This window comes from Zeugodacus cucurbitae, chromosome 4 (genome assembly GCF_028554725.1).
Source record: "Zeugodacus cucurbitae isolate PBARC_wt_2022May chromosome 4, idZeuCucr1.2, whole genome shotgun sequence".
In the NCBI taxonomy this organism is placed as follows: domain Eukaryota; kingdom Metazoa; phylum Arthropoda; class Insecta; order Diptera; family Tephritidae; genus Zeugodacus; species Zeugodacus cucurbitae.
In genome coordinates this window covers 55,075,493-55,101,344 of record NC_071669.1, presented here as the reverse complement: position 1 = coordinate 55,101,344, position 25,852 = coordinate 55,075,493, and the positions used below count along the sequence as shown (strand labels likewise).

General features: G+C 35.9%; 2 protein-coding genes across 2 annotated transcripts in view; one reads left to right on the top strand and one right to left on the bottom strand.

Moving 5' to 3' along the window:
• LOC128921571 (uncharacterized) overlaps positions 1-25,852 on the bottom strand; it is a 163,703-nt gene that overhangs the window by 82,877 nt on the left and 54,974 nt on the right. The window lies entirely within an intron of this gene.
• Positions 9,046-25,852, top strand: part of LOC105211077 (transmembrane channel-like protein) — a 57,477-nt gene continuing 40,670 nt past the window's right edge. The window contains exon 1 of the mRNA XM_011182349.3: positions 9,046-9,895. Coding sequence (XP_011180651.3) covers positions 9,458-9,895 — 438 coding nt within the window. The 5' untranslated portion in view covers positions 9,046-9,457. The remainder of the gene's footprint in view (positions 9,896-25,852) is intronic.

Genomic DNA, 25,852 nt, shown 5'->3' with positions numbered 1-25,852 from the left:
TAAGCGAATCATATACTTACGTGTATGTGTCTAACAGTTTAAGAAGAAACGAATTACAGTTAATATACAATTTTATACCACTTTGTTTTATTAAAGTAACTTTATAGAACGGGGCTATCTATAGAATTTCCAAATCAGGAAGAGACTTTATTCTCAGATCAACGTTAGTTTACATTATCATCATCAAGAGAAAGATCGACTTGCACTTGACTGGACTGCCAGTTTCGACGGAAATTTCTTGATAACTTTTATTGAAAATGGATGACCAGCCAATCAGCAATTGAATTTCGGCACTGAGGTGTTTACTAGCTGATTAATTGAGTGTTGAGTTAAATCAGCAGAGGAGTAATTATTCACTAATTGAGAGTGGTTCGAGTTCCATTTGAAGTTCTCTTGCTAAGACTAGAAGTTATAAGTGATGATAAAGGATTAAAACACCTGGAAGATGGAGAACTAAAATCATCTCAGAATATCATTTCCTGCTTTCGCAAGGAACCAAAGGTAACAACATGAAGTCTTTAATAAATTTCCTATTAAACCTCCTTCTCTCTCAATCTTCGATAACTGCTCAACACTGTTGGCAGTTCAAACGTCGAATCCAAAATACCTTTGATCAGAACAAAGCCCGCTCTTGATTTTTCTTCGCTTGAGCAGTGAATGATAATGATAATAATCAAGAGAAAGATCGATTTCATTTCACCTTAAAAAAGATATTGAATTTATTCGCGTTTAAAAATGACTTACAGATATGGAATCTCTGTTGGAACCAAGCAACCTCAAATCGAAAAAGAGATGTTTGTTTGCCAAAGAAACCTAAAATATCAACTTATCTGTCTGATTTCCTCCCCTTTCCATAAACTAAATTAACACTAATCATACCAAGACTTAATATATACCTATTTCTACCATAGCGGGTCAAATGACCCGACTGTATGTTTCATGCTTGAATGTTTGAAATATGGATGTTAGGAAGGAAATAAAAATACAAATTAAATTTATTATGATTAAACAAAATAGTATGTTGAGCATTTCTATTACAAAAGCAAAAAATACAAATTTTTAATTCATAGTTCATCGCATTTTTTACATATAAGTGTACATTTGTACATTTTCCGCAAACATATTTTTTACATTTAGATTTTGTTGGTTTTATTTTCTTTACAGTATCCTATTTGACATCTCATACGTTTATAAGTATCGGTAGTAGACTTAGGCAACGATCCTATTTTTTTCTTTTTTGGTTGTTCACGGGCTTCTCGAAAATCGGCGCCAAGTTCTTCTGATAGCCAACCTTGTCTCGAGATATTTTCTCCTGTCGTTTGCTTGTACAAAATCCAGGCATATATGCCAGCCTTGGAGAGGCCAACTGCAGGTGTGCCACCTATTTTTATTTCTTCCCAAACAGATCCATCAATTGTAACATTTTGTTCTTTATTTCTACTTCACTTTCTTCCGAACTTGAGAGTAATCTTATTCTTTTTCGGCCACTACATACATTCACAATATTTTCCTCTTCATCGTTAGTATCTGTAGAATCAAACTCATATTTATTTGCAACCAATATATCTTCATTATCAGAAAATTTATCTTCACTAATTTCTGAAAACTCTTCGCCAATATTATTTATGTCTTCTAAGAACTTGTACTGTCTTGTTTGCTTCGACATTTTTCTGGATAAAAAATTATCTGTATTCCTATAGCTATCAAAATAAAATATAAGTTAGGTACTTATCAAGACTTTCAATTTTTGCCACTTTTTATTACACTAAAAAGCTATTTTCAATCTAAAATTTGATATTTTCTTGAAATTATTTTGAGCTATTTTCGTTGAACTACTTTACGCAACAGTCTTTAGAAGAATGTGCAACTTGCTGACTACAAATATGACTCGATAATCTCATAAAACAGAAAAATTCTCTCCGGGTCAAATGACCCGTTGTGGTAGATATCGGTTTACAACAAGGACTACTCAGAATAAACAAAACAAAAACACAACAAAAATGTTTTTAGAACTGCACATTAATTACTTATAAAAAGTCATGAAGTCAAACTTGCAAACGCAATAAAATTATACGTGCATTTTCAATGCAAAAGTTCAAAATGGGTCATTTGACCCGTCATGGTATGTTTAGTGTTAACTGATTGCTTGCAGGCAAAAATGTATCGCCTAAGGAGGAACAGAAAATAGTTTCGCTGTTTAATATGCAATGAGTTTCTGCTGGTCGAGGGCAGCAGCACCATTTGGACGAAATTGAGTGCGAAGAAGCAGCGCAAATTGCTCGACATGCGACTGGGCAAGGTGACGACATTTTGAGAATATTTGATGAAATTACCGGCGGAAAAAAAATATTAATGTGCTAAGTCAGGGCATTAAGGCAGTGCTAAGCAACAACCTTAAATAATTAACAAAAAGAACGAAAATGTAAACTCTAAACGAAGTCAATATTTTCAGTTAAGCAGCTGCGCGTGCAAGTTTAGTTAAGTTCATAATAATAATGTAAAATTTGTAATTTTTTCGCGAAACATTAATTCTAAGTACATATATACGGAGTAAGTGCTTGCGAAATTTTGTTTTTGTTGGTGTACCATGCATATCAATGGCATGCCATGGCGTCATGTTTAGAAATTAATGTCATAACATAATTTTCACATTCGAACAATATTATTTGGCGAGTATTATTTTAAAGAACAATAAATTTAAAGAACAATTTAAGTTAGATTCTCATTATTCAAGTAAACTAATCTTCAAAAACTTTCGAAATTCGAAAAATTTCCAAATTCGAAAAGTATCGAAGTTCGAAAAATGTATTTAGGTTGTTGCTTATAAATCCTAAACCTGAGCAAAATCGTGTCATAACACATGATTTTTTCATTTAACGGAATTTTTTAAAACTAGGAAATATGTAAAAAAAAATTGTAGAAAAGATATTTTCTTATTTCTTATAGATATGACAACACTTTCTCGAAATTAAAGACCGTAATCTTTAAATAAAAATTAATTAATAATTTATTACACAGTGGAACGAATACATAGAACCGCTTTACTTTTAAATCGCCGAGTTCAGTATCGAAATAGGTTAACTGAACTAAGACATTCACAATACAGAATTTTTCATCTTGGTCCATAAGCAACTATGAGAAAAAATCATACAACAGGAGTAACCCAGGTACAACTCAGTGCTGGTATAGCTGGTGTAAAGGATTTAACGCTGAGTGTGATCCATAACAATTTTTGATTAAATTCTATAAGTCTCAGCAAAAATTAAGTTCGATTTGTTTCGTAAGCACAAATATCGGATAATGGGCCAGAATTTTTTTTTACCTAAAGACTTCTGTCAATAATAACAAAAAATATTTTATTATATATATATTGTTCGGAGTAGAAGGTAGAATTAAGCGTCTGGCCATATGGGGCACCTCAAAGTGGATGATTCCCTTTCAATCCAACCAAATACACAGCAAAACCCTACTGCCCGTCAATCCCGGCTTGGCCACTGTTTGGAACGATTCACCGGCTTTCGACCACGACTGATTCCGCTTGATATTGACGTCCATTTAATCCATTTTTCGTCGCCAGTCACCATCCGCTTCGAAAATGGGCCGAGTTCGTACCGTTTCAGCAGCATATCGCAAGCGTTGATTCGGTCCAGAAGTTTTTTTTGCGTTAAATCATGCGGCACTCAAACAGCAAGCTTTTTTGTGTATCCAGCCTTCTGCAGATGGCTTAAAATGGTTTTGTGACTAACTCCCATCTCCTGGGCGATATCACGTGATGCCACATGTCGGTCTAACTCGATGTTTTCCATGATATGATCGGTATTCTTCGTCACAGGTCTTCCGCCGGCTAGCTAATCCATGGCGTCGTTTTCACCCGCTCTGTATCGTCGAAACCATTCCTCCTCAGTTCGAAGTGATTGAGTATGTCAAGACCTTTCAAAGATGTATTGTATTGCCAGAAACGAACTCTGTAGCGCTTTATGCATAGCCGCGAAACTCAAAAAACAAAAAGGCGGAATATATATAATATTTGCGAATATAATATATTACCCTGTACTATATTCCTCGACTGTTGATGATTTTTTAATAATACTTTACAATTTGAAATAAGTAACCATGGTGTGGCATTTTCAGAAATTGTATAAATTTGTAAAAACCTAACCTCAAAATGGCAATGCTTTTATTGAATCCAAAGTACTTTCAAAATTGTTATACCACTTTTGAGCCATTTTAGTAATCTATTCATAATTATTTAATTTGATAGATATCAGGAATTTCGACCTGTTTTCAGCAAATTTATAAATCCAGAGTCAGTTTAAGCATTTCACTGCGATCATATGATATTTTCATATCAGTCAAATCCTCATAGTTTCTACAGGTGTATAGATATCGGTGTCAAAAAAAATAGAGTTTAATTATAAATTTAATGCTACCAAAAAATAAGTATGCCAAAGTACACTACAACACCCTGCGTTAACCTTAATTCACGCAAGCTCAGTATCTAGAGCAACGAATAAGCAAGACATCCGGCACTCATTTGCAGCGTCCACCTTAAGTGCACCAATTAATTTAATGGCAAATTCATGTTGAGCGGCAAAGCCAGCTATGTGACAAACACTCGTAGCTCGCAACAAGCAGAAGACAACAACAAAATGACAAAAAGTGAAATAAGCAGTAGTTTAGCCTTCGCAGGTTAAAATGCTTGACAGCGCTGACCTGAGAAGTCAATGCGACATTTGCCACTTGAATTTCAAGTAAACGAAATGCCTATACATACATACATATGTAAGAATGTATGTATTGGTAAGGACGTTGAAGATAAATGACACGGATTAGTTGGTAATTTGCTAGGTCCACTGGTGGGCATTTCGTCACAGCAAGTCGGTAGCTATGTATTATACTAGAGCCTTTAGTATCTATGCAAATACAGGCATTTATCACTGGCTCTTGACTGGACTGCCAGCTTCGACGGAAATTTCATGATCACTCTTATTGAAAATGGATGACCAACCAATCAGCAATTGATTTTCGGCACTAAGGTGTTTACTAGCTGATTAATTGAGTGTTGAGTTAAACCGTTTGAGATTCGCTTTGTTAACATGCACGGTTCTATATGATGCTAAGGGTCTATAATATCTGGAAGATGTAAAGGATATTATTTCCGGCAAGCTCGAGGTCAGAACATGAATCACTGTGAAATCTTTATCAACTCCTACCTTTACCTCTTTACCCCTCTCTCTCAAACTTCGGTGATTACTCAACGCTGCTGGCAGTTCAAATGTAGATGGCTCCCATCTTGTAAAAGGCTGTGATGGAAACTTTTATAGCCATTCAAGAAACATAAGATAACCAAATATAGGGACAAAGAGATTTTACGATATGTGTATACAGATAAAGATATAGATCCGATCAGTTAAAGCGCCTATGTCACTTCAACCATTTTTATTCTAGGATTATTCAATATAGTTCGTACATTTTCTGATTTCCTCTCCTCTTGCAAATGCCTTGAGTCAGACGAAAGCCCGCTCTTGAAGTTCTTTCTGCCGGTGATTAATAATAATTTCCATCTTCGTCTTCAGAATGATATCAGTAACGGAATTTGTTTAGTAAGAAATTCAAGACCGCTTCTAAACAGAGGATTTCTATTAATGAAATGAGAAAGGCAGTTCATTCTCTTGTTCTTTCTTCTAAACTCGTAAACTGCGATACGAGATAAATTGAGAAATTTTGATTTCAATTTCAATCTTAGGATGCTCAATTTTCACAACGAACTGTTCCAGAATTCTTAACTGAATAATATGGGCGGGCACTACCCAACTGATAGATCTAAAGCCATCACTGTCTGGTGGTCAGGTTCGATTTGAGTAGTGTCTTTGATCACATTTAGAGATTTCTCAATCTCCATAGCTACTCATGAACCAATAAAACGAATACAAGGGTAGCCAAACACCAGTCATACTTAATCGGGATTTGCTGTACCAATGATCTTCACACCATATTATTAAGGTATGACATAAATTCCAAGAAGGGTTCTAATCAACTTCTACTCTCTAAAGGCTATACAAGTACTTGTCATACTTATTCCGGCTTTGGTGTAACTGTGAGTTTTACCTTTAGCTATTAGATTAATAAATTCCAAGAATGGATCTGATAGTTACAAAGAACTGTCTTTTCATTGTTAATTTACCAAAATGCTTTTTTCTTCTAGAACCAAAAACTGAAAGTACTCGTGAGCGACATCTCATCCATCACTTCATATAACCTCAAATTTGTACTTTTTTACTCTTTTTCCGCAACCACCATTAGCAACCTTATAATTACGGAGCGCTGACTTTGCATATGGTATTTAAGAAATTCTTTTACATTTCTCTTTTTTTACTATTTTTCCTCATTTGAGGTGCAGCAGCAGCAACGAGATAGAAAAAAATGTCGACCGCCAACAAGATAAACCGAGCAATTTTTGTCAAAAGTAAGAGAATTTATGAGCAAAATAAGGGATAACCGCACCATGCGCTGCAATCTCACTCCTCTCCGTCATCCGCTCCGCCATGTACATTCAACATGCAAATGACACAAAGACGAACACAAACAAATGAAGCCAAAAGAATAAAAATGAGTAGAAGAGAGAGAATGGGAAAGAGAAATTCAATGTGTATACTCGCCAAATGCCTATCACTCAAGCTCGGACGCCACAAGCGTAAGAAACATAAATTTTCAAACATGTAATTACACGCCACTGCCAGCGAAGCGCAGTGAAAGCGAGTAGCATGCGACATTTTGTGCCAAAACGATTGTGTAAGGACATTTATAAAGTCACTATATGGTGGACTATTGCCCCAGTATGCTTCACTTGTGTGGGCGTAAGGCGGAGTGGGGAAATGAAGAAATGAAGCGTAAAAGGACATGTCACACTGCATTGCGCTTTTTGGTGTGGACAACACTTAGTTGGAAATTTATTTTTGTTGTTATTTATTTTTTGCAAAACAATTTTTGACAGCAACACGGTTTTTGGAGGTTACTGTCAACTGAGAACCCAGTAGGAATTTTTTGGTGTAATGTATAGGAAGAGAAAGAAAGCAGAGTGATAGATATAAAAAGAAAGAGAGGCAAAAGATATGAGATGTTAGACTGGAAAACGATAATGTCCAAGTCAGAGTGTGGTCTCCATTGAAGTTTCCAGTTATAAGCGGTCTAACACAAACCTTTGATTCAGAAAATTGTAATACATAATTCCATAGAGTGGTAAAGAAGTGGAAGAGACAAAAACTTAACCAATGGGCCTAATCATTGAATCCTTTTCGATCCAAAAATCGTAGATTCGACCGAAAAATTTTCCGTCGGAATCATTGAAACCGTATCGAAAATAAAATTTACGATCACATTGAACTGACTTACCGACTCGAAAAAATACGTTCCGCAGCGAATAGATTTCGATAATTTCGAAATCATTGAATCTGCAAAATCTGAAATGTTGGTCGAAATCTACCCGTTCCTGAGTGAGTTGGAGAAATTTAAAAGAAATAAACTATTTAGAAGTTTTTATGTAAACCATTACTGATGACGGACTAAATTATATTTTAAATGTGTATTTTAGAGACAAGAGACAAAAACAGACTAACAAAAATAAATGAAAGATGTTTAAAAGGGATATAATCAATGATGACATGAACATGTTCGATCGAAAATCTTTATGGTATCGAATTCGAATTCGCTGCGGATTCAATGATTAGGCCCAATAATTAAACATTGATATTAAAGCAAATCGCTAATCATAAATAATGTTCCAGGAAATTCCTTCGACTGACAATTGTCGTACACTTCCAGCATCTTTATAGATATCGTAAATGAGAAATATATCTACGGTTCCATGATAAAATATTGCTACAGACGTGGAGATAGTAATTAAGAAAATATAATTTATGGTCGTTCCAACTACTTGGACCCTACTATTTTTTGAATAACCTTTTTCTAGGAAACCTTTTGGTTCCTCATTCCTATTTTTTATTGCTCCTCAGGCTAAACAATTGATATTTTTGTGTATTTTTCGAGACCTTCCGTCGAATGGAGAGGTTCCGAACTCTTTTGTTGTTTTACCTTCAGGTTAATTTTTAGGAACAAAAAATCCCTACACTTTGGGCCCATAACCACAAATTATTTTTATTTTTTAATTCAAATGATCATGAGGTTAGGTTAAGGCTATCAACTGAAGTTTTTTATGGGTTTTGTCCAACCGGAGCGGGACTGAATAAAATTTGGAACTGAGGTCGGTATCTACAACTTGACTTTATAGCGGAGTCAGCTCCTTTACTGGACAGACATTAAACACCACAGTGAGATCGTAAGCGGAATACTACCGAGTTACACCACAAAGTTCCGTCTTTTCTTGCTCGTTTATAGTAAGCCACGTAAGGCATATGAACTTAAAGCAAGGTAAGAAATCTGCAAGTGCTTCTCCCAAACTTTTCCAACAGGGTCTGTACTCAAAAACCCATTAGCTACCGGGAGTTTGAAGTTCCTGCACGCGATTTTATACAATGCAAACTTGAAAGTTTAGCTGTAAGTGCCTACAAACATATATACTTATATGCAAAATAAACTCGCATATGAGCCACAGTATATTTGTAGCTGAAAATTTTTTGTTTACTGTCGCCGCCACTCTAAACTCAGTTGTGTACCATGTAAGTGGGTTCGACGCATTTATGCCAAGTTAACGCCTATTTATGACCTCCAAACACACCTACGAAACACTCACAAACACACACATATACGAACACTTGCAAGGAGACAGCAATGCGGCCGCCCATTTGGGGGCGCAATGCGACTCCACATCATCACTCATTCCCCAGCGACAGTGCGCGGCTATTGTTTGCATTTCTAAGTGAATGACAATGAATGACTGGGATAAGCGTCAGCGCACACAAAAAACTGCCAGCTAAGCGAAATAAAAATGTGGCAGAAAGTGGCAAAAATAAAAATAAAAAATAAGTGAAGGAGACAAGCGAAATGGCGCAAGCATGTTATTGCGCCTCATAAACAATGGCGGCGGTGGCATCGAGGAGGAAAGCAACAGTGGGTTTGCAGGCTGAGAGAGTTGGCCTGGAGTGGCAGCAGCGTAGGCGAAGCAACAATTTGTTCACACATAAGCACAGAGGCGACTATGCATGTACTTAGACGACGAAAACAAAGGATATGGCAGAAGGTCAGGGGTGAGGTGGCGTTTCATGGGGATGGTCAGTGACAACAATTCGCTACACTTGCTTATTTTCCAGTTGGCTGCGGTCTGGTAATTATTTGTAACAGCATAGTTCGGTCGTGAATACGGTGGACAACGGACGTGTCCAGTTCTGAGTCTCCTGCGTGTACCGGCTCTCCACTGTGCGGTGAGTGGCTTTGAAGACACCAACCAATACAAATCAAAGTGCATAGGAAACCAGAGAACTCTTTTAAAGTCCCAGTGAGAATGCAACAGGCTGGAGGAAAACACTCCACCGATGGCGCTGCGGGCGCTGCAGCTTCCACCAGCACTGTGGAGACTACCATACATGCTGCGGCAGCACAACCACACTTTCCAACTTACACTGCCGCCACCACTGCCATTTCTCCAAGCGATGCCACACCATCGACACTTTCAACGCAGGTAGCTTCTCCATCAACACTGCCGGTCTCCACTGCAGACAATGCAGTCGACGTCATGCCACATGTTGCAGCAACACCTGCCTTCGATGTGGTGGCCGCGTCCTCCTCCTTCTCACCACAACCGCCGCTGCCCGCAATACAGGCGCTGGGTGAGCGACGTCGCATACGACCAGCTGGTATACTGCGTTTGGATATGAATAAGCCAAGACGTTCATCAGGTGGTTCCGTCGAGTTTCGAGCTCAACCGCAAATGCTCGGTGAGGTGAGTCAATAGCAATAATGGCTTTGGTATATTTTAATGTAGTTTTAAATGCAATTTGAATTGGTTTGTGGTTTTGGGCTGTAAAATGTGTATCAAGTTGCCTTAAAATGATAGTAACTGTATTCAAAGTGGATTAAAGTTGATATTTTATTAATATTGAGTATGTAGAAATGCTTCAAGAGAGTACATATTTTACAATAGACCAGTGGGCTCTCATTGTAATGTAATTGATGTCATTGTAATGTTTGATAATTATGCACGAATTCAGTCCGACAGTCAGTCCAAATATTATATGAAGGAGTCTCAAGCAACTCATCCGATGATAAGTTTTTGAAAAAAATTTGCTTTGGCTCTTTTGATAGATCATATATAGTATCGGTAAAATAAACTCATAGTTTTTCAAACACCTCATTGAGTATAAATGACATTTGTTCATAAACACAAATACTCATACTTGAGTTCTTAAGAAGATATGGTCATACTGGTAAAATTAGTGTTCGCTTTATGATAGTGTCTTCTAAGTGATAAGAGGTATAATGAGCATTGAAATAGCCAGTTAAAACCCAATGTATTTTAGTGTAAACATTTATGATCTATGGTTCTGTAGTTTACTCACAACTTAACCAGGAATTCAGCAACAGAGCAGGAACTAACATACTTTACTTCAATAACACTTTCGTTCCTCATATCAAATCACTATATTCTAAAGAATTCCAAAATAAGTTGAAATGCAAACAAAGTACTCTATAACAGACGATCTCATTAAAGGCGATAAAATTTTGAATTTTAGGTTTTTCAATTGACTTGCCACAATAAAAAACATAAAAGGGAAAGCGTTAAAAGACGTTATCTTCGAGAACCGGAAGTATAGTTTTCATCACTGAAAAGATATTAAAGCGGTATTCCATAAGATCCAGAAGAACTGTTAGAGTCAGAACATCGAACAATCTTACAAAGATGTCACGCTATTCCTTGCTGCTCGGGTAATGTGTTATTAAGCTAAAGATATGGTGAAAACAGTTCGATCTCCCTTTATAGCTCCATGAGCTATGTATATTTCTATTCTTCAGACACCATGAGGTTTAATATAACAATGAATATTTTTTAAGACAATATTAAATTTTCTCAGACACTTCAACGTCATCTATGATTCATGCTTCGAGGTGTGTTCAAAAAATATCGGGAATATTAGTTGTCACCATTAGATAATATGCCCTTATGTTAAAGTGTCTTTCAATCGTCGGAACACTTCTCAAACTCTTGTCGCTTGGCGATTTTTTTTGTTAGAAACTCATACTTCGTTGCTTGTTCGTGAAATCTTGGCCGAAAAAGAATAATGTAACGACGCCCTGGCTGCCAGCTTTACCAGATATGACTTCGTGTGACTTTTTCTAATTTTCTAAAAAAAGAGAACCTTTCAGGATCTTCATTTTACAAGAATACGAAAAATCGTTAAAGGAGTCAAAGGTTATCCCAAAAATCGAGTTTGAGAATTGATTCGAATGGGAACCATATTAATATAGACGAATGAGTAAATATTTTTTTCAACTTGTTGTTCAAGAACCTGTTGATCTCAAACTGTCCACTTGTCTCATGTCGTGTCTGGTATACTCGTACAATCGAAGTAATCCTACATATTCTTGCAAGACTATTTCTATTTCCACTTCATCACTGCAAATGATATTCAAACCAAAAGCGAAGCACAACCACACCCACATACATACATGGGAATGTATAGCTCGGGTTAATAAAGTGTGGTAGCGCCCTCATTTAACGCGATAAAATCCCACATTTTATGCAGAAAGCCTTCGATATGCGTTCGGTTGATTGTATGCAAGTGGTATATAATGTCTCTATTTATACATTTGGAATGTGTAAGTGAATTTCAATAGTTAACATGCACATCGAATGCGACTGGAAAGCATTCGCGCTGTTGCATTTCCAATAACGGTACATTGCAATGTCCGCTTAATTCCTATTGATATTTAACTAAGACTAAGCGCAGTTAGCAGACGCAACGTTGTGGCAACTAACTAACCATTGGTGCGGAAGTATTTCAAAGTCATAAGGACTTGCATATGGAAATTAACGAAATTTTGTGTTGTGAAAAAACAAAAATATTTTTGTAAATAAACTCGTGTTTTGTGCAATGAAAACGTAAATTCTTCGAAACGTGGACTGTCAGCGGTTTCAAAATGGTAAAGTGTTATTTTTTTACACTAAAAATATAACATTAAATATAAATAAACTGTTATATAATATTTTGATATGAGCTGGAAAGTGCCTCTATAACTACCTTAGTTTTAATATAGTATATGGAATTTTATTTTCTGAGCTTAAAAGCTTTGTGAAAACTAAACTTGTTAATAAATTAAAATGGTTATGTGGTTAATTGACATCAAATTTGATCAAGAAGTGCTCGAAATCCAAGAGTTTAATTAGCGTATCCTATTAATTCCTCTTTAGCCGATATAATACTGAAGAAAACACACAGTTGACAACCATGCATAAATATTCAAATTAATTAAAACATTAAGTGGATTAGTGAATTCGAGTGCTGCCGGAGCTTTATATAACTATTTATAATCCGAAAATACTTGTTTTGTCAATGAATCTGTAAATATCTGTGTTGAAACAGTCCTGTAGTTATATATGTATAGCTTTATGTATTTTGTAAAGGAAAAAAATCGTTCTTGTTCACTTCTTCGAAAAAAATCGAAATCGAAGGGGGCATAAAGGGTTAAAAATTCAAAAAAAAAAAAAATTTTAATTTTTTGCTATGAAATATTATTTTTAAAAATTTTTACGATATTCAGTTTTAAAGTTTGAGAAATTCAGTAACAAAAAAGTCACATGGTGTTTTAAAATCTGTTCATTAGTTTTAAAGTTATGACGGTTCGAAAATTTTTTTACAAAAAACTTTGGCCCCTTACAGTATGGCAACCCTGCGTTACACAGACCTAACAGCATATGTTTTATTTTAGGTTTTACATATACTATAAGATATATCATTGCCAAAGAAAATAAATAACTTTTTTTTTCAACTGGCTTTTTTCCAGAGAATGCCTCATATACTTTAATGGGACCTTATCCATTTGACCATATTATCAGCCCTATTCTGTGCACTTTACAAATTCAACAAATTTCTAATTTGTAAAAAATTGAAATTTATCAAGCATTTCGTATTCTGTGTCTAAAATAAAAAGCTCTTTTCTTTATAAGTTGTTAAGAACTAAAATGCTCTGGACAAATAAAATATCTCGCAGTGGATAGTTGTGAAAGTGAATTTGTTGTAATGGAGATATTTTACTTTTGTCGTTATTTTTATACAAAGAGGAAAAATATGAACATGTGGATGGCTCGCGTTATTGAGCCGTTTTTATATTATGAAGTTTATTTTTCTCTTTTTTGTATAAAAAAATGAAGATAATGGGGGTAACTTTGACGAAATTGCTTTTTATATATTAGCTTAGCAAATTTTTAATTTAAAATTAAATTAAATTAAAATTTTAAAATTTAGCAGCTTAGCAAATTTTTGACAATAAAGAACAAAGTTTAGATTTCGTAGTCCCCAAGGAACTTCTGAAGCTAAACATAACAACCAACTAAACCAAAATTGCATTCCAAATAGTTTTAAATATATTATAAAGGACATATGTATATGTATTATATTATGTAGTATTCTGTGGCTTTGAGGGGGAGCAAAAGACAAGGGGGGAGCTGGGATGGAAAAGCGAATATATAGCCTCTGTCATCCGATTATCAATCAACCTCATTAACGCGCGGCTCTCCTTGTTTAGTTAGAGAGATTAGCGAGGCTCGGGCGACCGTGTAAATGCGGTATAACCTTGTCATCTATATGGAGTAAATGGGGTTGTAAAATCAAACCAAATTCTTTGCATCAGGCCTGAAAGGCTTCAGTCGATATCTCAGAATTCTCGATACATCAGAATCGGATAGATAGGCTGATAGCCGGTCAATCATAAACCAAACTTATCAACGAAGCCACAATGAAGAAGGCTCGGTTAAAAAAACACTCATCCAAATAACGACCTTTTGCATGATAAATAGGGCTAGATTCGGACCATGGAATATCTGTTTCTGTTTACATTTTCTGTTTCCCACACGTGTGGGGAAAAGCTATGCGTTCTGAAGCTTTTTATTTTATCAAAATTGTCACAGAATACCAAAAAAATTCTTACTTGATAAAAATCTGAAAAAATTTTAAATTTTTTTGTTATTTAGTCAAGTGCACAGAATAGGGCTGTATACCTCTTTTCAACAGCCTTTGCACTTCACAAATTAATTATTAAAGAACATCGGTATATAAAATTTCAGTAATCTAAATATTATCTAAGGTTATTATCACAAAGTTTTCTTGGACACTTTGGGTGTGAGACACAACTGTTCGTTGGTGAAAGGAAAACCGTCGCCTACTTTCGCTCATGACGACACGGACCAGTGTATTTTTCTGTCCTACGCATGCAATGCGGTACGGTAACGGATTGCAATTGTCTTGTTTTCTATTCCTGTCTTCTTTCATATAAAATACCTCTCGAACTTATCGAGAAGCGCTAAGAACCTATAACAAATTTGCAGAGGTTTTTAATATCTGTATCCGCTAATTCGCGGGAGTGCCCAAAAAGGTGAGATCCAAGGATTTTTTGTCTAGATCTCGCAAAGGCGGGACATTCCAAAAGGAAATGCTGGGAGGATTCTACCTCACCTTCTTCGAGGCAGCTTTTGCAGCTAGCATACGGTAAAATTTTTAATTTGACTGCGTGAATCCCGATGGGACAATGGCCAGTTAGAACTCCTATAACTTGTGAAATATTGACATTGTTTAGGGCAAATAGATCCCTTGACCTCTTGCGATTTACTTTATGCCAGAATAATCTTGCGACAGAAAACAGTGCAAAAGGACATTCATTCAAAAGCAAGTTGCAAGAGAACAGCGGCGCTCCTTGTTGTTATTTGTTCCCGTTCCACTGTAAGTGAGACCGAAGTGCCTAGCCTAGCAAGCTCATCAGCCTTGCAGTTTCCTGCATCTCCGCTGTGGCCAGGCACCCAAACTAGTATGATTGCGAAGTGTTTCGATGCAATTGATAGCGAGCACTGGCAATCCCTTACCAGCCTGGAGCGCACAGTCATTGAGCTTAAGGCTAATATTGCCGCCCTACTATCAGAGTGGATCGTTACCTCTCTCAAAGCTGCTGCACTCCGCAGCACTGAACCTACTGCAACCTTTATGGCTTGAAATAGTTAGGTGACGGATATTATGCACTGGGATCTTTATAATTTCAATATGATAAACGTGGTAAACAGTAAACCAGTTCACACTGAACCATTTATGCTGCAGTTATGTATAAATTACGCATGCAATTTTTTATATTTTATACTCAGCATAATGGGCAAATATAGAGTTACATACCCAAATGTGACTCACCCACTCACAACGCGCAAGCAACTACCGGTGAAATGCTTGAGCATTCTCTTTCCACACATTTAAATCATGTTTATTTTGGTAATACTATATTTTCGTATGCGTATGCGTATAATTGTATTCATTGGCTTCCCTACCATGTTTTCCATTTTACCTCACCCTTCTCAAAGCACTCCCTCTTCGGCACGCAACACAAACGGGGCACGTGTTAAACATTTTGGGTAAGAATAATGAAAGTTTTGTGATGGTTACGCCAATGACATATCCAACTGCGGCATTTCCGCTATGCACACACATACACGTACACATACATACACGCACATGCGTTCCTTCATTGTTCTCCTCGTTCCTACTGATTACTTTGCCGCATTGAAGTTCAAAAAACAGTGAATTTCAGCGAAAAAAATGGCAAAAAATCGTTAGCAAAAAATCACGCATGCAAATGACACCCACGAGCATAAAAACACGAGTACACGTGCTGTCGCATAGTGTGAGTGTGGTCATGCTACACCAACTTCACCACAAAGGACACCAAATCGTAACGGGAGACATAAAAAAACTTTGAATTTTCCACTTACAATGGCCGCCGCAACTTGCCTAAGTGAGAAGTGGCGTGGAGAAAAAAAATTGCGAAAGAAAAATTCTCATATTCGCAGTGTAAGGGATTTAGTTCGTCTTTCAATTTCGAAAATGTTGGAAGAAAAATTCAAACTCGGTTTTTAATTTAGCTTCATAAATCACTTTTTTCCGGAGCGAAAGAGAAAAATAAAAAATCCAACTACTAACCTACTATTAAGTCCCTTTAAGGAGTTTCATTCATAAATTTTGTGAAACACCTTCGGACCTTCATGGGAAGCCTAATCAAGTGCCTACTCAAATTATTAGTAGAAAATCGATAAATACCCTGTTGTAAAATAGGCAAGATTGGTGTTCTAGAGATATATTTTATTATGACTACTAATTTGTGGCAAAAATTCACAATAAAAAACCCCACAGGCAAATCGATTTTCGAAATAAATGTTATTTATGTTTTTCGAACATCGAGCTTTAACTCCATATAATATTTGCCATGAAAGCTTGACCGAAAAATTTTATACACCATTGAAATATGTAAGAGGAAGAGGAAGAGGTAGATTCTGAAATGTAGATCCATATTTTTAATTTCTTAGAAAGTGCATGCTATAATTAATTATACTATTTTTCTAAAATCTATTTTCGAAATCCGTCGGCATATATTTCGATTTTAAAGGGGAAAAACAGAGGATATTTATACTTATGATACAATCTCTCGAAAAAATTGCTTTGATCCAATAATCAGCCGAGTGTTTTAGAGAGTAATGAAATATAATTTCAAATCATTCAGTTATGTTAATATCACAAAATCTTCAGATATAGGAACTAAGTTCGTAACTTGTTCGTTCCTTTGATATATTTATTAATAAATAAAAATATTCAGTAATAGCTCCAAACGACACTCATTTAAAACCCGAACGCAGAATTTTTCATTTAAAAAATATTTCTAAACGAGAGAGAGTTTTCAGAGACATTCTCCTAAGCAAATTTAAATTTCCAAAAGCATATGTAGAAGAAGAGAGAAGATACTATAAGCAGTGCATGAACTCAATTATTCTTGGATCACCCTCAAGTTCCAGACAAATGTTAGATTATATTCGGAATAAAAAATACGACAACGAACGACATTTAATTACAGAATTACCGGACGAAAATCGAATCTGATGAGCGATTATGACTTTACCCTCGAAATAAGAAAAAAACAAATAGGTACGGAAAGCTAAATTAATACCTAATTATATATGCTCTGTCTGTGTGATGGCTTAAACGATGGATCTACGTCGAAGACCTAGACAGATCCAGGTACAATTGGAGAAAGAAATGCGATTACCTTATATACTGATTTTCGACCACCCTAATATGCAAATGTACAAACAGTTTTTCCTGTGCACACTTTTATTCGGTATTTTCTTACCACTAGTGATGTTATCGTGTTGTTCTCTTTTCACTATTTTTTCGCAGTCCAGTTAGTTCTTATGCTGGCAAAGTCACAGGTTACACACATTCTGGTAGCAACGCAGCTGAGTAGAATTGAAGAGTGTGTTGCGTTAGACTTTCAGGCCACTCCTTGTTAAATTAACTTTGTCGGCTTTAAGCTTGTACAGGCAGCAGTATTTCCATGCGAAACATTAATTTTAAATTCACCAAATGAAAGATGAAGGCGGGTCACATGTAGAAAATTAAGCGAAATAAAAAAATTGTATTTTTTTTATAATATTCCTGCAGATTGTAGACAGATAGAGTGAACTTATGTGCTTGAAATTGTAATTAAATTAGAAATGAGCATGTGTTCCTCAAGAAAATTGAGTTTCTTAACACTCACTGAAGTTGCTTAACGGATCTGAACTGAACTAAACTGGTTACGGGTCATATATACCCGTCTGCTAAATATAATGACATAAGGGTTTATGGAGTAAGTTCGGCAGATTTGGGCGTGTTAAATAAGAACTGCAACAAGGATTGTGCTGCAAGTAATATATATGTAGGGATAGAAGCATTGTTTACCAGTTATAATCAGTCAAATCCGTCTGTCGTCTCGGAACAGAATTCGTATGATTTATGCTGCAATAAAAACGTGTTTTTATATAGAAACTAGCAGACCACTCCGGCTTCGCACGGGCTTAAACAAACATTTCAAAAGTTGTAAGTTTTTACACACTTATACACAATCTCCCATACCTATGTAAGTACTTTCCCGATTCTTGCGTGGGTTCATTAAAAAAGGAAAATGAGGAAAATTCGAAAATGAAATTATATTTTATTTGCAATGAGCTGAAACTTGATAACGACCTATAGTCTTTTGTGTCCGTTGTCTTTCTCTCTGATTATGAAGGCGTTGGGAACGCTCAGAGTTCGACGCCCTAGTGCGAGCTAGTATATTTTTAATATTTTGTTCTTCAAGCCGCTTCATGCACTCCACACTCGACCCTCAAGTACGTACTTGAGATGTTTTGAAATTTTGTTCAGCAAGCAGCTGCGAGCGCTTGTTACACAACTCTCTGGCAAGCGATTGCGATTCAAAGAGAATGACTTGCAAGGCGATTTTCGTTTTCAGAACAAGATTATCCATTACGGAGTTTTTTGATACCCTCACCTGGGAACTATTTCCAGAAAGTTGAGATTCTAGAAATAAACATAGCCTATGTTACTGGGGGTGAATGTAGCTTTCCAATGGTGAAAGAATTTTTGAAATCGGCACCGCAGTTCTCGAGTTTATTCAATACAAACATACATACAACTCTTTCCTCTTTATAATAGTAGTATAGATAAGAAGAATTTGTTTGTATTATTTTAGGATTTTCTGCCTTTTTTATTGAGAAGTAGGGTTGCCAAATAATCCAAAAATAATTTAGCAAGAAACTAATTAGATAGATTTACCTGTAGTTTGAATATTTATGAATATAAGTTTAGCAAATTATACATCTTTATATAAATACTTTAAAATAGCGTTGCCACCTTTTAAATGTTTAAAATTAATAGCACATTTCATTTAAATTAAAATACTACATATTCAGCCAATAAGGTTGAAGGTTTAAGAGGCTATACAAGTGTAACCCATGAAAAATTAGGCGATTTTAGTGAATTTGTTTTATGAAAATACTCGATCGAATGTTTCGAAATTTTTCGGATATAATAAGTTATATTTTCAGCCATATTTTAAGAATTTTTCTACAAAAATATTGAAAAAATAACGGAATTATGTGCTGTCTTGTGAGCTACCAAAAACAAGTTCCTTAACTGCTGACATGGTTCCGGTCGAATGAGTAGCTGAAACAAAAAAATTCAAAAAGGTTATTAAAGTTGAAGATATTTCCTATACAATGAACTACGATTTTTGAAAAATAACAAAAATTAACAACATGACGTATTTCTGAAAAAATTCCGTTTTTATAGGTAAAAAAATGGTGGTTTTTTTTAAAGCCAAATTGACAATTTTCAACTAATCAAAAAGATCGTCGGTCATTATATATTAAATATATTCAAGAATACTCAGTTTAAATTTGAAGTCGATCGGTCAATTTCGGTGTTGAGTTATGATGTCAGCAAATTTGAGAAATGTCGTTTCGAGAAAAACCCGTTTAAAGTTTCGACTATAGCGGTTTATACCTGCGAGCAGTCGCTCTTTGGAACGCTGCCATTCAAAAACTATTCAAGATACAAGCTTACCGCTTTCACAGGATATTTTCGAAAGTATAAACTATCGAATAAGGAAAACATAAAAAATCGATTTTTTGAAAACGTCACACTGGTATAGCCCCTTAAGAACATATTATTAAGATAACAATTCCTAAGGGTTGTCATCAGTTTTTTTAATTGAATTTAATTTAGTAACGGGTGATTTTTTTTGAGGTTAGGATTTTCATGCATTAGTATTTGACAGATCACGTGGGATTTCAGACATGGTGTCAAAGAGAAAGATGCTCAGTATGCTTTGACATTTCATCATGAATAGACTTACTAACGAGCAACGCTTGCAAATCATTGAATTTTATTACCAAAATCAGTGTTCGGTTCGAAATGTGTTTATCGACAAATTTTGTTCAGCGATGAGGCTCATTTCTGGTTGAATGGCTACGTAAATAAGCAAAATTGCCGCATTTGGGGTGAAGAGCAACCAGAAGCCGTTCAAGAACTGCCCATGCATCCCGAAAAATGCACTGTTTGGTGTGGTTTGTACGCTGGTGGAATCATTGGACCGTATTTTTTCAAAGATGCTGTTGGACGCAACGTTACGGTGAATGGCGATCGCTATCGTTCGATGCTAACAAACTTTTTGTTGCCAAAAATGGAAGAACTGAACTTGGTTGACATGTGGTTTCAACAAGATGGCGCTACATGCCACACAGCTCGCGATTCTATGGCCATTTTGAGGGAAAACTTCGGAGAACAATTCATCTCAAGAAATGGACCCGTAAGTTGGCCACCAAGATCATGCGATTTAACGCCTTTAGACTATTTTTTGTGGGGCTACGTCAAGTCTAAAGTCTACAGAAATAAGCCAGCAACTATTCCAGCTTTGGAAGACAACATTTCCGAAGAAATTCGGGCTATTCCGGCCGAAATGCTCGAAAAAGTTGCCCAAAATTGGACTTTCCGAATGGACCACCTAAGACGCAGCCGCGGTCAACATTTAAATGAAATTATCTTCAAAAAGTAAATGTCATGAACCAATCTAACGTTTCAAATAAAGAACCGATGAGATTTTGCAAATTTTATGCGTTTTTTTTTTTTAAAAAGTTATCAAGCTCTTAAAAAATCACCCTTTATAAAGCCTTAAGCTGCTCTTAAGTATTTAAGATTAATATGATGATGATATGAATCACAAAAAAACAAAAATTTTTATTCACTCTTTAGGTTGTTCGATAAACGATTTAAGTTACAAAATTTCTAAAAAGTATGAAATTTCAAGAAACATGTTTGCCACATAAATAATTAAAATTCTATCCAAATAATTTGTTTCTGCCCTAATTTATACACTGTTTATCCCACCTTAATGTGCAAACCCACTACATCAAATGATTCTTCCACAAAAGCAAAGCATTCACTATACTCTTCTAAATATGTATGTATGTATGGAAAAATGCGACACAAAGGCACTCTAATGACATAGTGTTAGTGGCTGCTTTGTTGGCAGCTGTGGCCAACAAGTTATGCCACACTCAAGCACCTACACGCACTTGCAACCGTGCGCAAAAATGCAAAGAATACTCGACTGCCTAAGCTGTTTGCCGGAGACGGCATTTCGAGGTGTTGGTCAACACATATTTTCTTGTCAGCTTGAATGCTTCATAAATCTATGTTTACCCCCAATTCCAGTGTGCTGCAGGCAAAACGCCCGACCATAACGATGTATCAACGCAATGCGCTATAAAATAGTTATTAAATGCGTGGCTATGTATGAGTGTGTGTTGTGCTTTGTTGTATAACATCTTCATGGTTCATCGCAAATAAATTGGGTTTGGTAGTGTAAAGTGGAGATAGAAAACGGAAGAGAGAAGTTATCAAGCATATATGTAGCAATTTTCGCTCCTTCCTTTTCTAAATGTCTTATTAGTTGACCCACTTTCCGGAAATGGCACGCATTTGTTGACCTCAAAAGACACAAAAACCAAATTGGGTTAATTACTCACCACACTAGATGTTGATAGATTGCGGTCTTTTGAATTCTTTTTTGATAAAGAAGCAATTTCGGATTTTTACTACAGTTAAATAAATCATTACAAATGTGTTTTGGTATACCATATTTATATATATGTCTATATGTTTATATATATCTATATATTTGTATTCCTTGGTAGACATCTCCGTCGTTGTTCGTTTTAAATCTCCAAATGACACGCCATCGAAATCTCTTTCACCAGCTGCTACACGCCATTCGAAGGACTCGATAAGAGTTCATATACGCCATTGATATGCCTACAACATATGCATTTATATGTGTCTACTACCGCATGTGTGTGTGTGTCTCCTGGTTGAGCGCTCCATTTCAATGGTGATGTCAAACTTTCGAATACCAATAAAATATTTATGTTCGTCATTTGCCCTGTGGCTTTACTTCCACTCTACAACTGTTAACTACGAGTACAACCAAGCATAATAGGCAGGCATATAGGAATATAGTATATATAATAAATTAGGGTGGTCCTTAAAAAATCAAGTTAACAATTATTTTAGTTACACTCTCACTGTAGACTAAGATATTCCTATTAGAGTAGGTTAGGTTAGGTTATTCTGGTGAGCCAACAGTTCCCATATAAACCAGTTATGGTCATTAGTGATATCAGATGGAGTGACGTCACATATTACCTGAGTAGTAGTCTTCGTTTTGATGCGAATTTTAAGAGATTATGAGGCCTCTCTGACGATAACTCCTCCAACCTATAGTGGGTCCCCCAAGATACCTGAAGCGTTGTCATGCTAGTGCAGAACAAACGCTCAACTGTTTCTTTGGTGCCCTGCTCATGACACTTTCTGCATTCCTCCCGACCTGACAGCCCTATATTGTAGGCGTGCGCCGCTAATAGGCCCAGTGACATCTGACCATGCCAACCAGTGTCCTACAGCCTTTTCTATCGAGTGCTAGTAGAAAAGTTATATATTTCCAATCTACCTTTGCGTTGTTGCAACCCGGTAGATTCTTCCAACGCGTTTTGATTCTCCTTGTCATGCAGCTGTCTATATCGTCGTACAGACAATGCATGGGTTTGACAATGTCGATCTTGGCAATCCCATTAACGATTTCGTTGCATTCGATGCCCTTATGTCCTCGTACCCAGTAGGAGGTGTAGCCGCATATTCCTGGCGATACTCTGCACTGCTTCCCTGTTTCTCAAAACACTTTAAGGCGCTATTTGAAACAAGGTTATTTCCTTGATTGCTGCTTGGCTGTCCACGTAGACGTTAATTTTAGAGTGTCGAGTTGGTGCGTTTGAGGACTATTTTCTTTAAGCTCTGGAAAAGAATACTCAGGCTGACTTCTTAATTAGGATCAAGAAGAGTGAACATTTTGTAAATCTAATCTTTGACTATAATATTCTCAAGTTAAACCTTCACACCTAAGTATTCTGAAGTAGAATTTATTTACCCACACTTTAGTACCACCCTAATACAGTCACATATGTAGCTTCATAAATTTTATCAACTTCATGTGTAAAGCTTTCAACTTAGTGCTAAGCCAAGTTTTCTTCGCACACACACACACACACCCATAAAATATATATATATATATATATCTCAAAGTCCTTCGTATGCGCTGTTGAGCACTCACTCCTTTTCCGCCGGCTGCGAGTGACAAAAAAAAGGCGCAGACATTTTGTGTATGCCTTTTGGCACGCATCCGCGCCAAGCCAAAACAGGAAATTGTACAGTAATCATGTAGTATGTGTTTGAGTGTATGAGACTCTGTGTGTGTTTGTGTCTGCAGGATGTGGCTGTGTCTATGTGATTTATTAAAAGCGTTTGCCTGTTCCTTTGGAAAATTGCTCTACAATTCAAATAAACTCGGAGTTAAAAAGGAAATTGGCAGGATTTGAAAGACGCTTGCTTAACGCGTGCTCTTGAAAGGATAGATGATTTATTTTAATAAGAAATATTTCGAAAAGCTATTTCCAATATTTAATGGAGGGTCTTTTTGAAGCTTATATGTTAGAAAAATTTGTTCGAAAACGTTTGAGTTTGATTGGATTTGTATGTAATTATTGGATTTAAATATGTGATGACATGTTAAACATTAAAATCTAGGATCCAGCTCACCCATTTTCGTTAGTATAAAGGAGTTTCTAAACATTGATATAGGAACGCAAGTATTATTTCCAGAAGCATCAGATATATGATGGATCTGCTCATATCCATCGATCGGTCATTCTATCCAGTAAGAAACACTTCCTCCTGAATTTGCACGCAAATAGAACGAACTTGATACTGGGCGGACAATTTCGAATAAATCGTCTAGTAGAACGGATAAGTAGTCCTATAAAGTACTCTCTCTTGAAAATACAACAAACATTCGGAAAAAGCATTCTTTCATTATTGAGATTCAGAACTAGGAATTGGGCGAGTCATGCAAAACAAGAGAGATTTTCGAGGATCGTGATCCAATGCTACGGAAATCGTAAATGTCAACCATCGAGGCGTAGTTTTGTTACTCAAAAACGTTTTTCTAATAATTAAAATGTACTGAAATGATAATTTCACTCATATTTAGACAAGTTCAGCACTAGTTCACAAAACTTTGTGTTACTTTGTTCTCTTTACTCATTAAGAATTCGTCTTCATATTTGGACTATTTATGACTTCGATTTAACAAACCTATGAACAAATCCTTTTTCTTCTAGAATTCGTAGTTTTAGGAGTCTAAGCAAGGTCCGTGTAAAGAATCCTAGTTGAAAAGTAGGCTCATTTGTCTAACAACATTATTTCATAAATGTGGTGTGCGACAAAATTTTTTCCGGCAAATGGAATTTAAAGTTTTAGTAGTGTTCAAAAAATAACGGTAAAAATAATCGTTTTTGACTACAAATATTTCACCTACATTAATCTTGTCACTTTTCAAATAATCTCCATTCAATATTTTACACAATGCCAGCACTTCTTCCAATCGTCGGTATATGTATGTACTTCTCAAGTTCGAATTTTGGGATAGCCTGTGGCTCTTTCTGCGATTTCTCGTCGCTTGTAAAACGACGGCCTTTTAAGATTCTCTTTATTTTTGGATTTAAGAGAAAGTTACACAGGCAAATATGGAGGCTATTTTGCCCGAGAAGCTGCCCGAAGTGTGAGCTTTAAAAAAATAAACTCGCCAAGCTCATCAAAACACATCTAATCTAAGTGGCTACTACAGACAAAGTAGGCAATGACTACAGCTGAAAATGTGTTCGGAGTTCAGGGGTATGTCTGTATATCAGAATAATAAAATAAACAATTGACAATTGGACGCTCCAAAACCATGAAATTTTTAATTTTACAATTCCTGTTATTTTTTGAACACACCTCGTATGCCGACTTCGAATTGCTAATGAAAAAATAGATATAAGAAGCATTCTCGTGACGGATCTCTGTTAGAGAGTTGTCATTATCTTCTGAGAGGAGAATTTAAAAGATTGTAAAAGCTGTCAATATTAGATCGGCTTTCAGAATTTTTTTCCAAAAATCATTTATAAAAAAAGAATGGCTCCACTCATCATAGTAACTTAACCAAAAAAAAGGCTCCCCATTTATTTAACCTTTCAACTGTACAATCAATGTAATATTTGCCCAACTTATTCATATTTAAGTGCACAATTTTATAACGCTTTGACCGGAAAAATAAATAATAAATAAATAAATAAGGAATATTTCCATATTTTATCCCGACACCACTTAGTTCCGCACAAGTGCATTTGTCTAGTTGTGATTTTTTGTATTTATTTATCGCACTCGCTCCGCAATTACGCTGTGGCGTAGGAACACATGGGGGCAAAAAGGATATCACACTTCATTGATTTTCAATTGAGATAAGTTGCAAATTTCCGTTTTAAAAATTGATTTTTCACTCCATTTGCATGACAACAATTTATGTAATAAATCGCTTAATGCGAGGGAAATGATGTGCGATTACATACATACATATAAGTGGAAGGATGTTGCTAGACAACGAACAATGTGCGACGTTAAGTGATGTAAAGACACTTGTACACACACATAATTGCACAGATACAATGTGCAAAATCAGCAATTTTCGATTGAATGCGTAATTCTTTGATAAAATTATATACTTAAAAATTAATTGGATGGAATCATTTAATACTTAGATATACAGCAATGACATTATGTTGATATTGAATAGGAATGAAAAATAGATACACTATCACCATTGTTCTCGACTGGCAATAGATAATAGAGTACTGAGCGATTATCGACTACAGGTGCTAAGTATCGATCAATCGCTCAACCATCGACTGTGA